The sequence below is a fragment of the Physeter macrocephalus genome, chromosome 1, assembly GCF_002837175.3.
Source record: "Physeter macrocephalus isolate SW-GA chromosome 1, ASM283717v5, whole genome shotgun sequence".
Taxonomy (NCBI): Eukaryota; Metazoa; Chordata; class Mammalia; order Artiodactyla; family Physeteridae; genus Physeter; species Physeter macrocephalus.
Genome location: NC_041214.2, coordinates 35492333 through 35512723, shown reverse-complemented (window position 1 = coordinate 35512723; position 20391 = coordinate 35492333). Strand labels below are relative to the sequence as shown.

At 39.3% G+C, this 20391-nt stretch overlaps 1 protein-coding gene across 4 annotated transcripts in view; it reads right to left on the bottom strand.

Annotated features, from left to right (window-relative positions):
* ACAD11 (acyl-CoA dehydrogenase family member 11) overlaps positions 1 to 20391 on the bottom strand; it is a 115984-nt gene that overhangs the window by 12323 nt on the left and 83270 nt on the right. For 2 of the 4 annotated variants that reach the window (XM_024131892.3, XM_024131893.3), the window contains 3 exons: positions 9901 to 10017; positions 8900 to 9009; positions 6264 to 7991 (listed from right to left, as the gene is read on the bottom strand). In XM_024131892.3, the coding sequence (XP_023987660.1) occupies positions 7877 to 7991; positions 8900 to 9009; positions 9901 to 10017 (342 nt within the window). In that variant the 3' untranslated portion in view covers positions 6264 to 7876. Of the gene's footprint in view, positions 1 to 6263; positions 7992 to 8899; positions 9010 to 9900; positions 10018 to 15181; positions 15262 to 20391 lie in introns of those variants that run through there. The other 2 variants (XR_003679737.2, XM_028489788.2) reach the window with 2 other exon arrangements.

The following is a 20391-nucleotide window of genomic DNA, read 5'->3' as shown; positions in this document are numbered from 1 at the left end:
GGCCGCAGCAGAGGGAGGCCCGCATACCACAAAAAAAAAAAAAAAAAAAAAAAAAAAGAACAAATAAAATCATTAACTAAGTACGTGAGGGTCACAACATATTATACGCTTGCCTGTCAAATTATTTACTCCTTTGGGATTTGGTCCAGCTGTCTTGATGGGTTGGCAGGAGACTTCTTGCAAAGAGGTTTCAAATGGATTTGGAATTTAAATCTAACTTCAAGCAAAGCGGTCAGAGAGACTGCCAGGGTCCATAGGTCTGGGCGGGTCTGGCCTGAGGTCACCTGTGAAAGCTGGCTGTGAGTGGAGGCTTGTGTGCTGTCAGCACTCGGAGAAGGGAGCCTGCCCTTGTAGGCACTGAACATCCACACCTGATGAGTGGGCCCTCCCTCCAGCTGCCTTCATGGCTTAGTCCCTGAGTAGTAGAAAGTTTGTTTGGCATCTTGGAGAGAGATAATAGGAGTTGTGATGGACTAAATGGAATGAAATGCAGCAAGTAATCCATTTGGGGGCGATCTCCCCTCAAGCCAAAAACCTCATCATAAACAATTTGCAGAGGATGTGTTGGGAGAGAATAATTGATGATCACAGCTTGAATTTTATAAAAAAGTATTGTCTCCATTTCCCATGACAAGATCATCATTAATTTCCACCAAGTGGGGAGGACTCTGCTCACAAATCAACTGTGTGACCTCAAGAGACTGAGTTTACACCCTTCTATTTCCGTGTATTAGAGCCAAGCGTTTTTCCTACTTGGAAACCCTAACTGCCCTGAACAAACAGCAATTTTCCCTCACATGATCTTCAGGAATGGTTTACCACAGGACCCTTGGTAAACTAGAGATGCTTAGCAGTTCTTGTCATGATGAGTGTGTTTTGTTTTGTTTTGTTTTGTTTTGAAATACAGGAAATACACTGGAGTTAACTTTTTCCTGCACCAGACAAAAGCATAGAAGATATAAAAACACTACCTTCCCTTAGTTACAGTAGTAAACAGTGGTTTTGGCTGCTCAGCATCTGTTCTCCGTATCTACTGCCTCAAGGCCTTTCCTGCACTGAGTGTGATTGGCGGGTCGGTGTCTCAGGAACCTCCTGGCCAGGACAGCAGCCACAGGCCACGTGTGACTACTGAGCACTTGAAATGTATCTGAGAAACTAAATTTTTAATTTCATTTTAATTAATTTCTTCAAGTTTAAAAACTGATGCTCATTTCAGTTTTTGAAAACTTATAAATGTGTTTGGAACAATTCAATATGTGGACCTACTTTTTCAACTATAAATTTTATGAAACCCACAGATAGTTAACTTTTTACAGTTCAAGTATTTCCATTGAAAAGTTAGCTTCCAAATTGAGATGTGTTGTAAATGTAAAATATACTCTGGATTTTGGGGGGAAAAGTGCAAAATATCTTACTGGTAATTTTTTATATTGATTACGTGTTGAAATGATAATATTTGGATATATTAGGTTAAGTAAAATATATTGTTAAAATTAATTTCTCACGTTGCTTTGTACTTCTTTAAATGTGACACTAGACAATTTAAAATCACATATGAGGCAGGCACTATATTTCTCTTTTTTCTCCCTGTTCCAGGATAGGCCCCAGTGACCTGTGAGCTGAGCTTGGCCAACCAGCCGCCCCTCAGAGCTTGATCGGGTGAGGCAGCGGGCGAGGCGCAGACTGAGGGCGGGGGAGGCCAAGGGAGGTCAGCCCTGCTTGTCGGTCACTCTCCCTCCCTGTGTCCTTTCCTGGTGAGACCCTCCAGGCTTTCTTGGTCTTCTGCTTCCATGCCCACCTAGCAAATTCCCTTTAGCACACGTTAGCCAGTCTCTTCCCGGGGTTTTCAGCCAGACACCCTAAAACAGATCTGACCAGGATTTGCAGGGAGTGAGTCTCTAGGCCCTCGTTTCTCCAGAATCTCTGGTGCATCAGTTACCACTGAAGTCACCATCACCAGCCCTGGATTGGGGCTGGGCTGGAGCAGCTCAAACACCTCAGGGGATTCTGATGCTCAGCCAGGATTGAGAAGCATGGCTTTAGAGCATCTTCTTTTAAGCATTTGCATGGCCAGTGAGTAAACAGGAGCTTGTGCTACCATACTTCCGATGGAAAGGAAAGCAAAGTTCCTGGGATCCCTGCACTCTGGCAGTCAACAGATGTTTAGTGAGGACTTATTAAGCACTCCCTGGGCATTGTTCTAGACACTAAGTGTGTAGCAAAGAGACAAAAACACAAGTATACTTCTTATTGGGAAATGGGGGGATAATAAGCCAAATGAAAAGGAAAGATACATAGTATGTTACAAGATGGACATTCTCAGGAGAAAGCCAAACCAGGGAAGGAGTGTGTGCATGTGTGTGTGTATGTGTGTGTGTGTGTGTGTGTTAGAAGGGCAGAGACATTTAGATAGGGTGATCACAGAGGGAATACCTAGAATGTTACATTTACAGGAAGGGAGCAAGCCTTGAGAATGTGGGGTTGGGCCACCCCCAACTTGTGAGGCTGCAGGTTGCTCAAGGCTTCTGGATGCTGGAAGCTCTTGCCCACAAGGAGCAGTGGTCCTGAGGGGGAGGGGAGGGGGAGGGGTGGGGTCAGAGTCTGTGTGAGGACATGATGAGACCCTTGCCTTAATGACATTCTCTACTTTGTATAACTTGATGTGCCATTTTGAAACTTGAATTCACTTTTGTCGGTTTAAGGAATCACAAGAGAATATACGTAGCTTCTAGACCAGATACCGTTTGTGGCCAGATGGGTGCCCTACTTCACCCAAAATATTCCTTGTTAAGAAGGGACTTCAGGGCTTCCCTGGTGGCGCAGTGGTTAAGAATCTGCCTGCCAATGCAGGGGACATGGGTTCAAGCCCTGGTCCAGGAAGATCCCACATGCCGCGGAGCAACTAAGTCCATGCACCACAACTACTGAGCCTGCGCTCTAGAGCCCGTGAGCCACAACTCCTGATCCCGCACGCCACAACTACTGAAGCCTGCATGCCTAGAGCCCGTGCTCCCCAACAAGAGAAGCCAACAAAATGAGAAGCCCGTGCGCCGCAACAAAGAGTAGCCCCCACTCGCCACAACTAGAGAAAACCCACGCACAGCAACAAAGACCCAACGCAGCCAAAAATAAATAAATACATAAAATTTATTTTTTTAAAAAGGAGGGATCTCAGCCTCTCACTGGAGGCTGCATGTTTTCAGCCAGCTGACCAGGAGCTGGGGTCTTCTTCGATCCCTAGCCAGCAGCACCCACTTGACTACCAGGGTACCTCTAATCCTGGCCTACACAGGGGGATGTGGACTTGAGGCTCACGTCTGTCTGTCTATCCAAGTGGACTGGGCCTGTGTGCCTAAGGACAGGTAGCCTGTTAACAGTTGGGTTTTGGTCTGTTTTTCATGCATGCGAGTAATCAAAGTTAAAACTAGAGTAGCCTAATTTCCTGGGAGTAGGTGGAGAGCCTTCCCCTGTACAGAGTGAGGAAGGTTTGGAATCAATAGCCCAGGTCTGTTGGGATAAGTGAGAAAACACAGGAATGTTCTTTTTGCACATTTGTTTCTCATGAGTGCCCTATTTTAACAGGAAACAATATATATAGTTTCTAATTTTAAAAAAAATCTGGGGTATCCGTGGAACAGCAGAGGGCCGGTGTGGCTCGTATGCAGTAAGGAAAAACCAGTATAAATGGAAGTCACAGAGGCCAGGGCAGGGGGGTGAGGAGGCATCTGCAGCCTCCACTTTCACTTGTTTAAAAGAGTGAAACAAGACTTTCCACCGGCTGGTAACAACCATCAACCCAGCGGGCAAAGGAGCTTCTGGCCACATGCCATTCTCCACCTGTCAGGCGGGCCCCAGAGAGGCACTGCTCAGGACAATCACCCTCTGTTTCCTTACATATTTTGGGGTGAAGATAAAGCAGATAAAAGCCCTTGTTTCACAGAGGTTATCGCAATCACACTCTTACACTAGAATGTTTGTGGATTTTCTTCATGATAATCACATAATCACAATGAGAAAGAGACAACAAAAAAAGAAAAATAGTGTGTCAGGATCATAGACCCTGAATGCTCTTTGTCTACCCTGAATTAAGTGAGGACACTTCCCAGAATATTATTTGGAAAATTCTAACAATCACTGAATGTGGTTTTGTTTTTCTTAGTTACTCTGACTTCCCTCTGTACCTCGAGCTGATCACAGCACTCTGGCTGCTTAGGCTGCATTCCACATCAAGAAAACTTTAAAAAGTAAACATGCATTCTCTAAATTGTTAAAATACTCATTAAACACCTATTTCATCAACTGATCTGCCCAAACTGCTGTGCGCTGGGGCACTAATATCCCTTTTCAGCCCCAGCGTTTCTCCAGTTACCCGTAACCCACTCTGGGTCTGTTGTCCAACCACTGTGCCCACAGGCTGGTGCTCAGGCTTCTGCTCTGTTCTGTTTGCAGACCTATAAGTAAATGATTTGCCCTCTCGCCAACTGCAAATCAGGGACAAGGAGAGCATCCATGCACATGAATTCATTCATTCATACTTTTTTTGAGTGCATACCAGCCAGGCATGGTTCCAGTACACAAAAAAAGTGGACTCTAGTGAGAAGACAGACCATAAATAAGTAGATATGTCAAGTGATAAGTGCTGTGAAAAGAATGGCAGGTAAAGAGGCTAGAGAGTGACAGCAGGTGGTGCTAGTTCAGAACAAGTGCTCAAGAAAGGACCTTTCGACAAGGTGACTTTGGAGCAGGCATTTGGTAATCTCAGGGTAGGTCTTCCCAGGCAGAGAAAAGAGTGAGAGCCAAGACTCCGAGGCCCAGCTGTGGTGGTCTGGTCTGTTGAAAGCACAGTCCAGAGGCTGTTTGGAGGGAGGCAGGTGGGTGAGTGCAGAGAGGTACTGGGGACAAGCTCAGGTGGATCCTTGTCAGCCAAGGTGAGGGTTAGGGTTTTATTCCTAGTGAGATGGAAAGCCACTGCAGCATTTTGAGAGGTTCAGGCTGGCTGCTATGAGAACAAATTTGAAGCCCAGTTAGAAGACTACCACAGTAATCCAGGCAAAGGGAGAGTGGGGAAATAGGTGTAACTGACAAACATTGGTCCCAAGTGCTAACAGGAGGCCCACTGCTTGGCCTGCACCCCTTCCACTCTGCTTCTTGGGGAAGGATCATTGGGCGCCTGGGGAAAAGAGAGGTCTGGCTGAGGCTACCCGGCTTGACTGAAATCAAGCATTTATTCATAGCAGTCATTTTCTTAAATACATTTCATTTTAGAATATCCTTTATTTAAGAACTTTACTAATTTAAATCCTTCAGAAGCCTGGGTGAGAAGTGCCTTCTTCTGAATTTCCCAGCAACTGTTGTGGCTTAATTCAAGAAAAACGGGAGATGTATTTGTCTGCAAGCCTTACGCAGTCTATCTATTGAATCACCTACATGCTACTATTGGTCTTTGCTGCTGTCACCCACTTTAATTTTCTTCGACAAAATGCACACATGCCTATGACATGTAAGTAGACCAGAGTTGTGGGAAGAGCTGGAGTGACGTGGACCTGGGGGAAGCCTTGTAAACAGGTTGATGAGGAAATCAGCTCCTCCGTGATCAGCTGAAATTTCTCCTGTGTGTTCTTAAAAGGTTAGAACGTCAACTCCCAGAGATCCTTAACTGGCTGCTCCCTTGGATAAGCACTGCCACACCTTCTGTGACTGCTTATGTGTAGAGCTTTATGGTGACTTCCTGCTGGGCAGCCACAGCCCCTCCTCTCCTGCTGCTGCCCACACCACAAATCTTGGGTAAAGCTCTGACTGGTGAGCTCTCCCCTTCTTCCTGCCTTCCCGCGTGGGGTCACCCTGAAGGGCTGCTTCTCATTTTACAGCTGTGTGGGTTCAAATTCCTGGCAAACCTGGCTGACTGTCCTGGGTGGACTGCTCAGAGTGACCCACAGTGACAGCCTGAGGAGACCCCAGAAATGGCCCTGCCACTCCCATGTTTACAGTCATTCACTCACTGTGACTGAGGCATAGTTCCCTTGATCTTACTTTATCCTTTGGAGACTGGAATTTTCCGTTTCAATAACTTTTACTACTCTTTTTTAACATGATTTTATCTGAATAAATTAAAAGTAGGTGAGAGAGGTGAATATGGATCACATGGGGGGATGGCTGTGGATGTGACATAGATAAAAACAGATGAACTGAAATGAATCAACCACCAATATAGCCAGTTTTTCTCAAAGAGGAAAAAATTAGCACAAAATTACAACTACCAGATATTAACTTTTAATTCTAATTGTTCAGAAACAATCCTGATTTCTCCTAAGTCACAGCTTTTAAAACTAGTAATAAGGTTGACCAGCTTGGGTTATAAGATTTTATCCACTTTAAATAAGGATGCCTTATAAAGTACTTTATTGTGGTTCACAAGTATCAAAGTGCTTCTATAAGGCTTCAGTGATTCCCACACAAGCCCTCAGTAGATAAGGGTCCTCTAGGTTTAAAAGTTAATCCCAAAGTACAAAAAGAAATACGAGGTGCAGCAAGGTTAAGGCTCAAGGGCAAATGTTTACAAAGGCCACATGACACGGGCTTCGTAAATGTCTGGCCCTAACCCCACTCCAAGATGACATTTAAATAATGATTGAAATAATCTCTACGCATCAATAAATTCATGTGATGTGTATGCTTTCTAATAAAACAGTTTTAAAGCTTTCCAAACTCAAAATACTTTCATTTGAAAATTAAAAAATTTGCCAGTAACTATTCCAATTCCACAAACATATATCCAAAATATTACCATTTCAGCATGTAATCAATATTAAAAAAGTATTAATGAGACATTTAATTTTTTTTTCCATACTGAGTCTTCAAAATCTGGTATATATTTTATACTTTCTTAATTTGGATGTTAAATTTTCATTCAAAATACTTGCTCTGTATTTAGATTTCATAAAATTTACATTTGCAAAAGACAATTCACATACCCAAGTTATTCCAAGCATACTTAAAAGTTTTCCAGTAACTGAGTTGAGAATCTATATTTAGATTAATTAAAATTTTAAAAAGTCAAAAATTCAGTTCCTCAGTTATGCTGACCACAGTTCAGGTGCTCAAGACTTACAACATGGCCCAGGCTGCAGTCCTCGGCAGCGCTGACTTAAAGTGCTCCAAGGATATTGGCTTAGGGTGTTGCTATTAACAGAATGGTGTTCAGAGAACACTGTCTTTAATCTCCTCTCAAAACTGCATAACTTTCTTGTAGGTTAAACTATCCACTGTTAGCATCAACATTTTATACATAATTAAAATTTTTCTTAATTATATTTTCTCAATAAGATGCCATGTCTTCTAGTAACAATCAGATTTTATGTATAAATGCTTCCTGTTGAATTATGAAGAGGCTTATAGCAATACAAACTCTAAAATGACCCAATCAGTCATCCATCCTTCTCCAGTGCAAACATTACCACAAAGTGTTAAACCAACCCCTAAAACCAATGTTAAAAAGGGAATCCCACAATATTTTTTACAAAGTAGTGATTAAATATTCCTTGAATAGTTATTTAAGTGGAACAATTCCTGAAAGTAAAAATGTGAAAATATTTTTACGCTATGCTTTAGTTCTCTAATTTATTTCATGATTTCTTTACAAGAGGAGCGTTTAAAAAATAAATGCTATACGCTTAGGTGTTAGACTGAATGACAACAGCTATGAAATTTCCTTTTTCACTGAAACCCTTGAAATTATAAGATTTTAAGTGTGACCCTTGAAATGACAAAACCCATTGATTAAAACAGATGCTCAAATCTTTACCAAAGTGAGTAATTAATCCTGTGCTTAAACTGCTGCAAAAGCTGAATGAGATACAAATGCTGGAGCTGATGAATTCTACACCTTGGCCCTCAGCCTTCTGGCTTGGTCCCACAGCTCCATTTTTGCGACTGCCGAGAGGTGAACTTCATCGGGCCCATCTGCTAAGCGCAAAGTTCGCGTTAGGGCATACCTGCAAAAACACAAAGAGCAGGGATGGCAGGACTTATCAAAGAGGAACCTGATGCTTTAACATCAGTCACTCTGATTCTAAGCCAAGATTATTAGTGTTTGAAATCTCGCCAAGGCAATGATAAGAAAAATTGCACAGGGAAAATCAAGGAAAGTCAGCCCAAGGGCTGTGAAATGCCATTTTCAAGTCCTCACCTTGGGAGTGGAATCTTAAATGGCACAGTGCAGTGGGCTTAATCTCAGTCTTGGTTTGCTGTAGATACTAGTATTTGCTAGAACTAGGTGATATCTTAGGTAATCCACAGGCCATGAAGAATATATAACATTTATATACTATAAATATATAGTACTATATATTTAGTTCTTTCTTATTAAAAATTGATGGGGGATAAACTGATGGGGCACCAGACTCTTATCTCCAGTGTGAGAAAGAAGGTGGCACCATGCCCGGTGGTGATGGGCAGTGGAGAGTATTCTTTCTTGATCCCAGCAAGCACTTGTGGACATGAGATGGTGGCTGGCACGCACTGCTGCAGTCTGGCCACGGCCTCCACGTGTGGGTGGTAAAAGTGTCCTAAGTGCATACCTAAGCCTTGCTCTGCTCCCCTCCTCTCCTTCCTGTTCCAGGGTGAACCCCCATGAGTTATTTACAGCCCAGGAACCCTCAGTGCATCTTCTCAGTGTAAAAGTGAACATGATTGAGTGAAATGACAATTGTAATCATAAAACTATTTATTGGTACTGAGCTCTATAATAAAATACCTATATTGCCTCAGTTAGCCTTCAATTATGCTTTAAAGTAAGTTAGTTATCTTTATTTTCTTCATAAACAGTTAGTATCAAGCCATCTGTAGATTTTTAACTCCAAGCCCATCAAATGTAGATGGTGATTAAATGACATCTACTCACATGTTAGCCAGAGGGTATTCGTGGGAAACGCCGGCACCTCCACACACTTGGATGGCCTGGTCAATAATTTTGCAGACGGCCCGAGGGGCAGCCACTTTAATCATTGCAATCTACATAAACAAGATATGAAAAGAATGTTGCTTTCTTAGACAATACACAATGTGATAGAATTTGATATAATCTGTATTTTCTTTGTGAAAAGAAACAAGGGAACTTTCCCACATACACACACCACTGAAACATGATCTTTGATGAAAGCCAACAAAGATCCACTAATGCAGCTTACGGACATATTTCAGTCAACACAGACCTTCTGGAAAGAGATATCTCTTCCAAATCACATTTTATTAACTTATTTATTACTTGCATTGTCTTGTTTCTGAAAGGATTTCAGGCAACTGATAAGTGACTTTCATCACCTTAGGGATCATAAAGAGTTAAAAAGTCTTCGATAATCAGTTCTCCCTTGGCAATTTCATTGCTTTTATAATTAAACGATCATGTTCTTATTCCAAATAAGCCAGAAACATAAGGCAGGGGACGAGAGGTGTCTTCTATGAAACATTTCTATGTGGCAGCACAGTGCTCTGCATTCTGTATCAACTTGGTCAGTCTTCGCTAGAACCCTAGGCCATAGGCAGACATGTCAGATACTCTGCCCAAGGTCAAGAGGTTCGCAGAAAATAACATACCGGGTACAATTCCAAGTCAGTATAAACTTTGGTATTTCTCTACCTTCTCTGCCTTCTGTTGCTGCATCTCAAGAAAGCTGAAGATATTCTACATCCTGAAAATCATTCCCTAAAGCAGCCCAGTGAAAGGAAAACTAGCAAAGGTGACTATAAATGTATAAATTATACATTTATAATTTTTAAACCGAAATCACATGGAAGCTTCCGATATTCTGAGTGCCCTCAAGGCACCATGAAACCTGGAATGCCCAAAGAGTGGGACAAACTTCTTGGAGAAGGCTTGGCAGATGGTGGTCCAAGGGGCCTCACCTCCTTCTTAGCACCAGAGCTGCCCAGAGTATCAATGCTGTGGGCAGCTTTCAAGGTCAACAAGCGGATCTCCTCAATGGCAATGCGGCTTTCAGCGATCCAGTGAGCCACCACCTCCTGCAGGGGAGCAAAGGGCAGCAGAAGAAGGAGATAAGCTGGTGTCTGAGGTCCACATGTAACACAGACTGGTAGTTTGGTGAAAACATCCTCTACGCCAAGGACTGTTCTCAAGCCTTACTTCTATATTTTTATTTTTATTATATATTTTTAATAAATTTATTTATTTATTTATTTTTATCTTTGGCTGCGTTGGGTCTTAGTTGCTGCATGCGGGCTTTCTCTAGTTGTGGTGAGTGGGGGCTACTCTTCGTTGTGGTGCGTGGGCTTCTCATTGTGGTGGCCTCTCTTGTTGCAGAGCACAGGCTCTAGGCATGTGGGCTTCAGTAGTTGTGGCGCGCGAGCTTAGTTGCTCCACGACATGTGGGATCTTCCCGGACCGGGGTTCGAATCCATGTTCCCTGCATTGGCAGGCGGATTCTTAACCACTGCGCCACCGGAGAAGTCCTCTATATATTTTTAAATGGAAGTGTTAATTTGTTTGAAATAACCAGCCAGCCACATACCCATGGAATGCTGCAGGTAACATTGGTGGATTTTAGAAAAAAAACTTTATTTGCTCAGAAAAATAATTTATTTTGGATATCCTGGTGTCTAAAGTCAAGATGGTCTAACTGAGCAATTGTCTTATTGCCAAGACACTCCTTACTGGCCCTTCTGAATGCTAACGGCACACTCCCATTGAAACTTGGTTAAATGTAAGGTGGTGGACCTGCTTATAGACAATCTAGATAATTCCTAAGATAATTTCAGTGTGAGAATGGTCCAGCATCCTTTGTTGTGTTATTACTATTATTTATTTAGTAAACATGAACATTTTCTTTGGTGAACAGTTCTATGAATTTTAACACATGTATATACTGGTATAACCACAATCAAGATACAGAACAGTTTCATCTCCCCCCCAAAACTCCCTCATGCTGCCCCTTTTTAGCCCTACTTCTGCCCTCTAGCAACCACTGAATGGTTCTCAGTTATTATACTGTTGCCTTTTCCAGAATGTCATATAAATGGAATCATTTAGCATGTATTCTTTAGAGGCTTCCTTCACTCAGCATAAGTCCTTTGAATTTCATCCGAATTGTTCTGTGTATCAGCTGTCCATTCTTCTTTATCACTGGGTAGTATTCCATTGTAGGGATGTACCACAATTTGTTTTTCCATTCACCTGTTGAAGGACAGTTGGGTTGTTTCCAGTTTTTGGTGAATTATTAACAGAGCTTCTGTAAATACCTGTATATGGGTTTCTGTGTGAACATACCTTTTTATTTTTTAAAGCAAATACCAGGAATGGAATTGTTAGGTCATGTGGCAAATACTTATAAGAAGCCGTCAAAGTTTTCCAGAGTGACTGTACCATTTTGCATTCCCACCAGCAGTATATGAGTTCCAGTTACTCTCCAAACCATCAGCACTTGCTATCATCAGTATTTTAAAATTTAGGCATTTTAACAATGTGCAGAGATATCTCATGGTGGTTTTAATTTGCACTTCCCTAATTGCTGATGATATTGGTCACCTCTTGATGTGTTTATTTGCCATTTATAAATTCTGTTTGGTGACAAGTCTGTTCAAGTCATTTGGGGCTTAGAGAGCTGGGCTTAGAGAGTTCATTATTCAGTCATTTGTTACATAGGCAATTTGCAAACACTTTCTCCCAGTCCATAGCTTTTTTCATTCTCTTAATAGTGACTTTCATAGTGCCAAAGTGTTCAATTTTAATGAAGTACAATTTGTCAATTTTTTTCCCTTATGTGTCATGTTTTTGGTGCATGTCTAAGAACATTTTGCCTAATACCAGGTCAGGAGACTTTAATCTTCGTGATATTTTCACCTATATAAAAAAGTCAGTTGACCCATGTTTTTATGAGTCTATTTCTAGACTTGCTATTCTGTTCCAAAGACCTATGTGTCTCTCCTTATACCACACTGTCTTGATTGTCATAGCTTACAGTAAGTCTTCAATCAGATACTGTGATTCCTCCAACTTTACTCTTCTTTTTCAAACTGTTATATTATTTTAGTTTCTCTGCATTTCCATATAAATTCTAGGATCAACTTGCTTATATCTACAAAAATGTTCTGCTGGGATTCTGATTGGAATTACATTAAATCTATAGATCAACTTGAGAATAGCTGACATCTTTACTATGTTAGCCTTCCAATCCATGAACACAGTATTTCTCTGTATTTATTTAGGCTTCTTTTGGTTTCTTTTACACTTTTATAATTTTTAGCATGTATATTATATACATGTTTTGTTAGATTTGTACCTATTTCCTTTCTTAGTCTATTGTAAATGGTATTTTAAAAATTTCAGCTTCCAATTATTCACTGCTAGTATACAGAAATAAAATTGTTCATTGCTAGTATACAGAAATAAAATTAATTTTATGTGTTGATTTAATCCTATGACTTTGCTAAACTCGCTTATTATTAGTTCTAGGAGGATTGTTTTGTTTTGTTTGGTAGATTCCTAAGGATTTTCTACACAGTCATGTTGTCTGCAAAGACGGGCAGTTTTATTTATTTTTTTCCCCCAACTATGCACTTTATTTCTTTTTCCTGTCTCACCACAATGGCTAAGACTTCCTCTATGATGATAAAGAGCAGTGGTGGTGGGATTTCCCTTGTGGCACAGTGGTTAAGAATCTGCCTGCCAATGCAGGGGACATGGGTTCGAGCCCTGGTCTAGGAAGATCCCACATGCCGCGGAGCAACTAAGCCCGTGTGCCAAAACTACTGAGCTTATGCTCTAAAGCCTGTGAGCCACAACTAGTGAGCCCACATGACACAACTACTGAAGTTTGCGCACCTAGAGCCCATGCTCCGCAACAAGAGAAGCCACTGCAATGAGAAGTCCGCGCACTGCAATGAAGAGTAGCCCCGCTCGCCCCAACTAGAGAAAGCCTGCGGGCAGCAATGAAAACCCAACACAGCTAAAAATAAATAAATTAATTAAAATTTTAAAAGTGTTAAAAAAAAAAGAGCAGTGGTGAGAGTAAACATCCTTGCTTTGTTCCCAATCTTGGAAATTAAAATATTCAGTCTTTCATTATTAAGTACGATGTTGGCTGTAGAATTTTTAGATGCTCCATATCAGGTTAAATAAATTCCTTTCTATCTCTAGTATGCTGAGAGTTTTATCATGAATAGATGCTGAATTTTGTCAAGTGCCTTTTTCTATCAATCAATATGATCATGTGGTTTTTCTTTTCTAGGTTGTTAATATGGCACATTACAATGATTAATTTTCTTAATGATTGATATGTGAATATGAATCAGCTTTGCATTCCTGGGATAAACCTCACTTGGTTGTTCTTTTTATATATTGCTGGATTACATTTGCTAGGTTTTTGCATCTATACTGGTTTGTAGTTTGTTCTTGTCTGGTTTTGGATTAGTGTAATTCTGGTCTCATAAATGAGTTGGCACGTGCTTCCTCCTCTTTGTTTTTCTGGAAGAGATTGTGTAGAATTTGTGTTATTTCTTCTTTAACTGTTTAGCAGAATTTACCAGTGATGATACCATTTGGGCCTGAAGATTTCTTTTCTCAGGATATTTTAAACTGTGTATTCAGCTTCTTTAATAGTTGTAGAACCATTCAGGTTATCTATTTCACATTCAGTGAGTTTTGGTATTTTGTGGCTTTTGAGGAATTGATCCATTTCATCTCAGTTGCTAAATTTATGTGCTCTGCATACATGCCTGAGTGTGTGTTTCCCAAGCCCCAGATCTAGAGTGGAGCAGACTCTACCTCAGCTTCAGCACCAGTCCCTATTCTCCAGTTCAGGTTTTCCCAGAGAGCTCCACATTGTGGTTTATAGAATACTTGCACAAATTATGAAATTGGTATTTCCAAAGACTTCTATTTCCAGGAAGATGGAATAGATGTACTTTTCCCTATTCCTCCTGCAAAGTACAACTAAAATCTTGAGCATCATCCATAGAACAATCACAGGAAGACTCTGAAAGGTAGAAAGAAGAAGCCAGACTGGCCAGGGACTTTGGGAACAGAAGAACAACATGGTAGTAAGTTCCTTCCATTTCCTCTTTCTCTCATATATCCCAGACTTGGAGCTGAAGAAGCCAGCAACCTGGAAATACCAATGAGCACAGACAAAAATCAAACAAAAAACAGCCTCAACAAATACTGTCTTTAGCTGAAGGATTGGGAAGGGGCAGCTAGAAAGACAGAAAACTTAGAGAATAACCACTCTACCCAAGCCAATACTAAAGAAAAAAGCACTGGTCCCACTCCTACTCATGCCAGCACAGACTTCCACCCTTGTGAGTGCTGAGATGAGGTATCTCAACATCCTTGCCAGGGTGGTATCAGACAGAGAGGGTCAAGTAAGGAGCGACACCAGGAACAAGTTCCCTCCCCTCTATGATGTCATTGGGGACCACTCAGTGATGAGAATGCACCCCTTTCCTCAGCTATCAATCAGTGGAGGCTGAGCGGGAAGCTGGACTTCTACCTACCTCTGCCTGGCAGTAATGAGGTGCAACCCTTTCCTCTAACAGAGCAGTGTCAGAGAAACCCAGCTAAAATAGAAAGTTTAAATAAGATCCAGAATCTCATAACATAATATGAAAATGTCTAGGTTTTAAAAAAAAATTCTTTGTCATGCCAAAACCCAGGAAGTCTTAAAATTTATGATGATGACAACTCTGAGATAACAGAAATTTTATAATTTCTGACAAAGATTTTAAAGCAACTATGATAAAAATGCTTCAATCAGTAAATAGAAACACAACTGAAACAAATGAGAAAACAGAAAGCCTCAGCAAAGGAACTTAAGTCTTAGTAATGAAATTACTAAAAAGAAATAAAGAAGAAAAAAATGGATATTTTGTAACTGAAAAATATAACCATTTAAATAAAAAGCTCAGTGGATGGGCTCAACAGCAGAATGGAGGGGACAAAGGAACAAATCAGTGAACTGGAAGACAGTACAATAGCAATTGCCCAATCTGAACCACAGAGAGAAAATAGACCAAAAAAATTTTTTTAACGAATAGCATTAAAATAAACAAATTAATTAATTAAAAATTTTTTTAAAAAGAGGATCTCAAGGAAAATTGAAAAATACCTGATGGGATTAATATGAAAATACAATACATAAAAATTTGTGGAATACAGGTAAAGCAGTGTTGAGAGGAAAATTTACAGCACTAAACACATAGATTAGAAAAGAGGAAATGTCTCACATCAATACTCCTTGCTACCGCACCAAGAACCTAGAAAAAAAGAGCAAAATAAGTCTGAAGAAAGCAAAAGAAAGGAAATGATAAATAGCAGAAATCAATAAAATTGAAAACAAAACCAAAAAAATAGAGAAAATCAATGAAACAAAGATCTTGTTAAGGTTAAGTAATATCAATTATTATATTGTATAATTTTATATATTAATAATTAATATATATTCTTTGAAAAGACCAGTAAAATTGACAGACCTCTAACAAGACAGACAAAGGAAAAGGAAGGCACAAATAACTAATTTCAGTAATGAAATAGGGTATCACTGAAGACCCTGCAGACATCAATAGGATAACAGGAGAATATTATGAACAACACTAAACACATAAAATTGACAGCTTAGACAAAATGGATCACTTCCTCAAAAAATACAAACAACCACAATTCATTCAATATAAAATAGATAATGTGAATAACCCTATAACTATTAAGGAAACTGAATTGTAAATTAAAAACTACCACCAGACCAAATCTCTAGGCCCAAATGGTTTCATTGGAGAACTCTACCAAATGACTAAAGAAGAATTAACATAAATCTAGACAATATGGTTTTCTTTAATTAACAATAATCTTTTGATGTTCAGACTACCTGCCCTTTGTTGCAAAACTCCTATATATTCTGGCTCCCTCCTAGGAACAGTTCTCTCAGGGTTACTTGAGATGCTGCCTCTCAGGCTTGAAGTCCTAAAAATTTCCACCAAGTAGAACAACTCTCGGGACTTCCCTGGTGGGCCAGTGGGTTAGACTCTGTGCTCCCAATGCAGGGGGCCCATGATCAATCCCTGGTCGGGGAACTAGATCCTGCATGCATGCAGCAACTAAGGGTTCGCATGCCACAACTAAGAAGTCTCCATGCCTCAACTAAGAACCCATGTGCCACAACTAAGAGAGTCCACATGCTGCAACTAAAGATCACGCATACCGCAACTAAGACCTGGTGCAGCCAAAATAAATAAATAAATAGTAAATTAAAAAAAAACTTTCAAAAAAATAAAAAGAATTATACATAATGACAAAGTAGGGTTTATTTTAAGGATGCAAAGCTAGTTAGTATTGAAAATCCATCACTGTACTCCATCATATTAACAAGCTGAAAAAAAAATCACATGGTCATACAAATTAATGCAGAAAAATCATTTGACAAAATTCAACATTCATTCATGATAAAAACTCTCAGAAAACTAGTTATAGAGGGGAATTCAACTTAACAAAGAACATCTACAAAAAAACTACAGCCAACATTATACATAATGTTCTCCTAAGAAACTGGATCACTCATACACAGCTGGTGAGAATGAAAAATGGCATAGTCATTCTAGAAGACAGTTTGGTGGTTTCTTAAAAAACTAAACATGCAACTACCGTATGACCCAGCAACTGCATTTTTAGGCATTTATACCAGAGAAATAAAGACTTAAGTTGATGCTAAAACCTATACCTGAATGTTTATAGCAGCTTTATTTGAAACAGCTCAAAACTGAAAATAACCCAAATATCCCTCAACAGGTGAATAGTTAAACTGTGATAATCCACACCAAGGAATACTACTCAGCAATAAAAAGAAGCCAGCTACTGATACATATAACCTGGATGAATCTCCAAAGAATTATGCTGAATGAAAAAAAAAAAACCCAAAAGTTTAAATACTGTATAATTTCTTTTCTGAAATGACAAAATTATAAAGATGAAAACAAATTAGTTGTTGCAAGGAGTTAAGGAGGAAGGAGGGGTGAGAGTGAAGTGGGTGCAGCTATAAAAAGACAACATGAGGGCTCTTTGTGGTAATGGAAATGTTCTGTATCTTGACTGTATTGATGACAATATCTTGGTTCTGATAATGTATTATAGTTTGATAAGATGTTGCAATTGGGGGAAACTGGGTCAAAGTTACAAGGTTTCTATCTGTATTATTTTTATTTTATTTATTTTTTTATACAGCAGGTTCTTATTAGTCATCCATTTTATACATATCAGTATATACATGTCAATCCCAATCGCCCAATTCATCACACCCCCACCCTCACCCCCAGCGGCTTTCCCCCCTTGGTGTCCATACATTTGTTCTCTACGTCTGTGTCTCAATTTCTGCCCTGAAAACTGGTTCATCTGTACCATTTTTCTAGGTTCCACATATATACGTTAATATACGATATTTGTTTTTCTCTTTCTGACTTACTTCACTCTCTATGACAGTCTCTAGATCCATTCACGTCTCTACAAATGACCCATTTTCATTCCTTTTTGTGGCTGAGTAATAGTCCATTGTATATATGTACCACATCTTCTTTATCCATTCGTCTGTCGATGGGCATTTAGCTTGTTTCCATGACCTGGCTATTTTAAATAGTGCTTCAATGAATATTGGGGTGCATGTGTCTTTTTGAATTATGCCCAGTAGTGGGATTGCTGGAGCATATGGTAATTCTATTTTTAGTTTTTTAAGGAACCTCCATACTGTTCTCCATAGTGGCTGCATCAATTTACATTCCCACCAACAGGGCCAGAGGGTTCCCTTTTCTCCACACCCTCTCCAGCATTTGCTGTTTGTAGATTTTCTGATGACGTCCATTTTAACTGGTGTGAAGTGATACCTCACTGTAGTTTTAATTTGCATTTCTCTAATAATTAGTGATGTTGAGCAGCTTCTCATGTGCTTCTTGGCCATCTGTATGTCTTCTTTGGAGAATGTCTATTTAGGTCTTCTACCCATTTTTGGATGGGGTTGTTTGTTTTTTTGATACTGAGTTGCACGAGCTGCTTCTAAAATTGGAGGTTAATCCTTTGTCAGTTGCTTCATTTCCAAATATTTTCTCCCATTCTAAGGGTTGTCTTTTCGTCTCGTTTATGATTTCCTTTGCTGTTCAAAAGCTTTTAAGTTTCATTAAGTGCCATTTGTTTATTTTTGTTTTTATTTCCATTTTCCTAGAAGGTGGGTCAAAAAGGATCTTGCTGTGATTTATGTCATAGAGTGTTCTACCTATGTTCTCCTCTAACAATTTGATAGTGTCTGGCCTTATATATAGGTCTTTAATTCATTTTGAGTTTATTTTTGTGTATGGTGTTAGTGAGTGTCCTAATTTCATTCTTTTACACGTAGCTGTCCAGTTTTCCCAGCACCACTTATTGAAAAGGCTGTCTTTTCTCCATTGAATATTCTTGCTTCATTTATCAAAAATAAGGTGACCATATGTGCATGGGTTTATCTCTGGGCTTTGGATCCTGTTCCAGTGATCTCTATTTCTGTTTTTGTGCCAGTACCATACTGTCTTGATTACTGTAGCTTTGTAGTATAATCTGAAGTCAGGGAGCCTGATTCCTCCAGCTCTGTTTTTCTTTCTCAAGATTACTTTGGCTATTCAGGGTCTTTTGTGTTTCCATACAAATTGTGAAATTTTTTGTTCTAGTTCTGTGAAAAATGCCAGTGGTAGTTTGATAGGAATTGCATTGAATCTGTAGATTGCTTTGGGTAGTATAGTCATTTTCACAATGCTGATTCGTCCAATCCAAGAACATGGTGTATCTCTCCATCTATTTGTATCATCTTTAATTTTTTCATCAGTGTCTTATATTTTTCTGCATACAGGTCTTTTGTCTCCTAGGTAGGTTTATTCCTACGTATTTTATTCTTTTTGTTGCAATGGTAAATGGGAGTGTTTCCTTAATTTCACTTTCAGATATTTCATCATTAGTGTATAGGAATGCAAGAGATTTCTGTGCATTAATTTTGTATCCCGCTACTTTACCAGATTCATTGATTAGCTCTAGTAGTTTTCTGGTAACATCTTTAGGATTCTCTATGTATAGCATCATGTCATCTGCAAACAGTGACAGCTTTACTTCTTCTTTTCCAATTTGGATTCCTTTTTCTTCTATGATTGCTGTGGCTAAAATTTCCAAAACAATGTTGAATTACAGTGGTGTGAGTGGGCAACCTTGACTTGTTCCTGATCTTAGTGGAAACGGTTTCAGTTTTTCCCCATTGAGGATGATGTTGGCTGTGGGTTTGTTATATATGGCCTTTATTATGTTCAGGTAAGTTGTCTCTATGCCTACTTCCTGGAGGGTTTATATCATAAATACGTGTTGAATTTTTTCAAAAGCTTTCTCTGCATCTATTGAGATGATCATATGTGCTATAGTTTGGAAGTGTTTGAGAAGGAAAGGTGTTAGCTCTTCTCTAAATGATAGAATTCGCCTGTGAAGCCATTTGGTCCTGGGCGTTTGTTTGTTGGAAGATTTTTCATCACAGTTTCAATTTCAGTGCTTGTGAATGGTCTGTTTATATTTTCTATTTCTTCCTGTTTCAGTCTCAGAAGATTGTGCTTTCCTAAGAATTTTTCCATTTCTTCCAGGTTGTCCAGTTTTTGGCATAGAGTTGCTTGTGGTAATCGCTTATGATCCTTTGTATCTCTGCAGTTATTGTTTCCTTCATTTTTTTTTCATTTATTTCTGATCTGATATTTATTTCTTTCCTCCTCCTAACTTTGGCGTTTTTTTGTTCTTCTTTCTCTAATTGCTTTAGGTGTAAGGTTAGGTTGTTTATTTGAGATGTTTCTTGTTTTTTAAGGTAGGATTGTATTGCTATAAACTTCCCTCTTAGAACTGTTTTTGCTGCATCGCATAGGTTTTGGGTTATCTGTTTTCATTTTCATTTGTTTCTAGGTATTTTTTGATTTCTTGTCTGATTTTTTCAGTGATCTCTTAGTTATTAAGTAGTGTATTGTTTAGCCTCCATGTGTTTGTATTTTTTACAGCTTTTTTCCTGTAATTGATATCTAGTTTCATAGCATTGTAGTAGGAAAAGATACTTGATATGATTTCAATTCATGTGTTTGTATTTTTACAGCTTTTTTCCTGTAATTGATATCTAGTTTCATAGCATTGTAGTAGGAAAAGATACTTGATATGATTTCAATTTTCTTAAATTTACTTAGGCTTGATTTGTGACCCAAGATATAATCCATCCTGGAGAAAATTCCATGAGAACCTGAGAAGAAAGTGTATTTTGTTGTTTTTGGATGGAATGTCCTATAAATATCAATTAAGTCCATCTTGTTTAATGTATCATTTAAAGCTTGTGTTTCCTTATTTATTTTCTGCTTGGATGATCT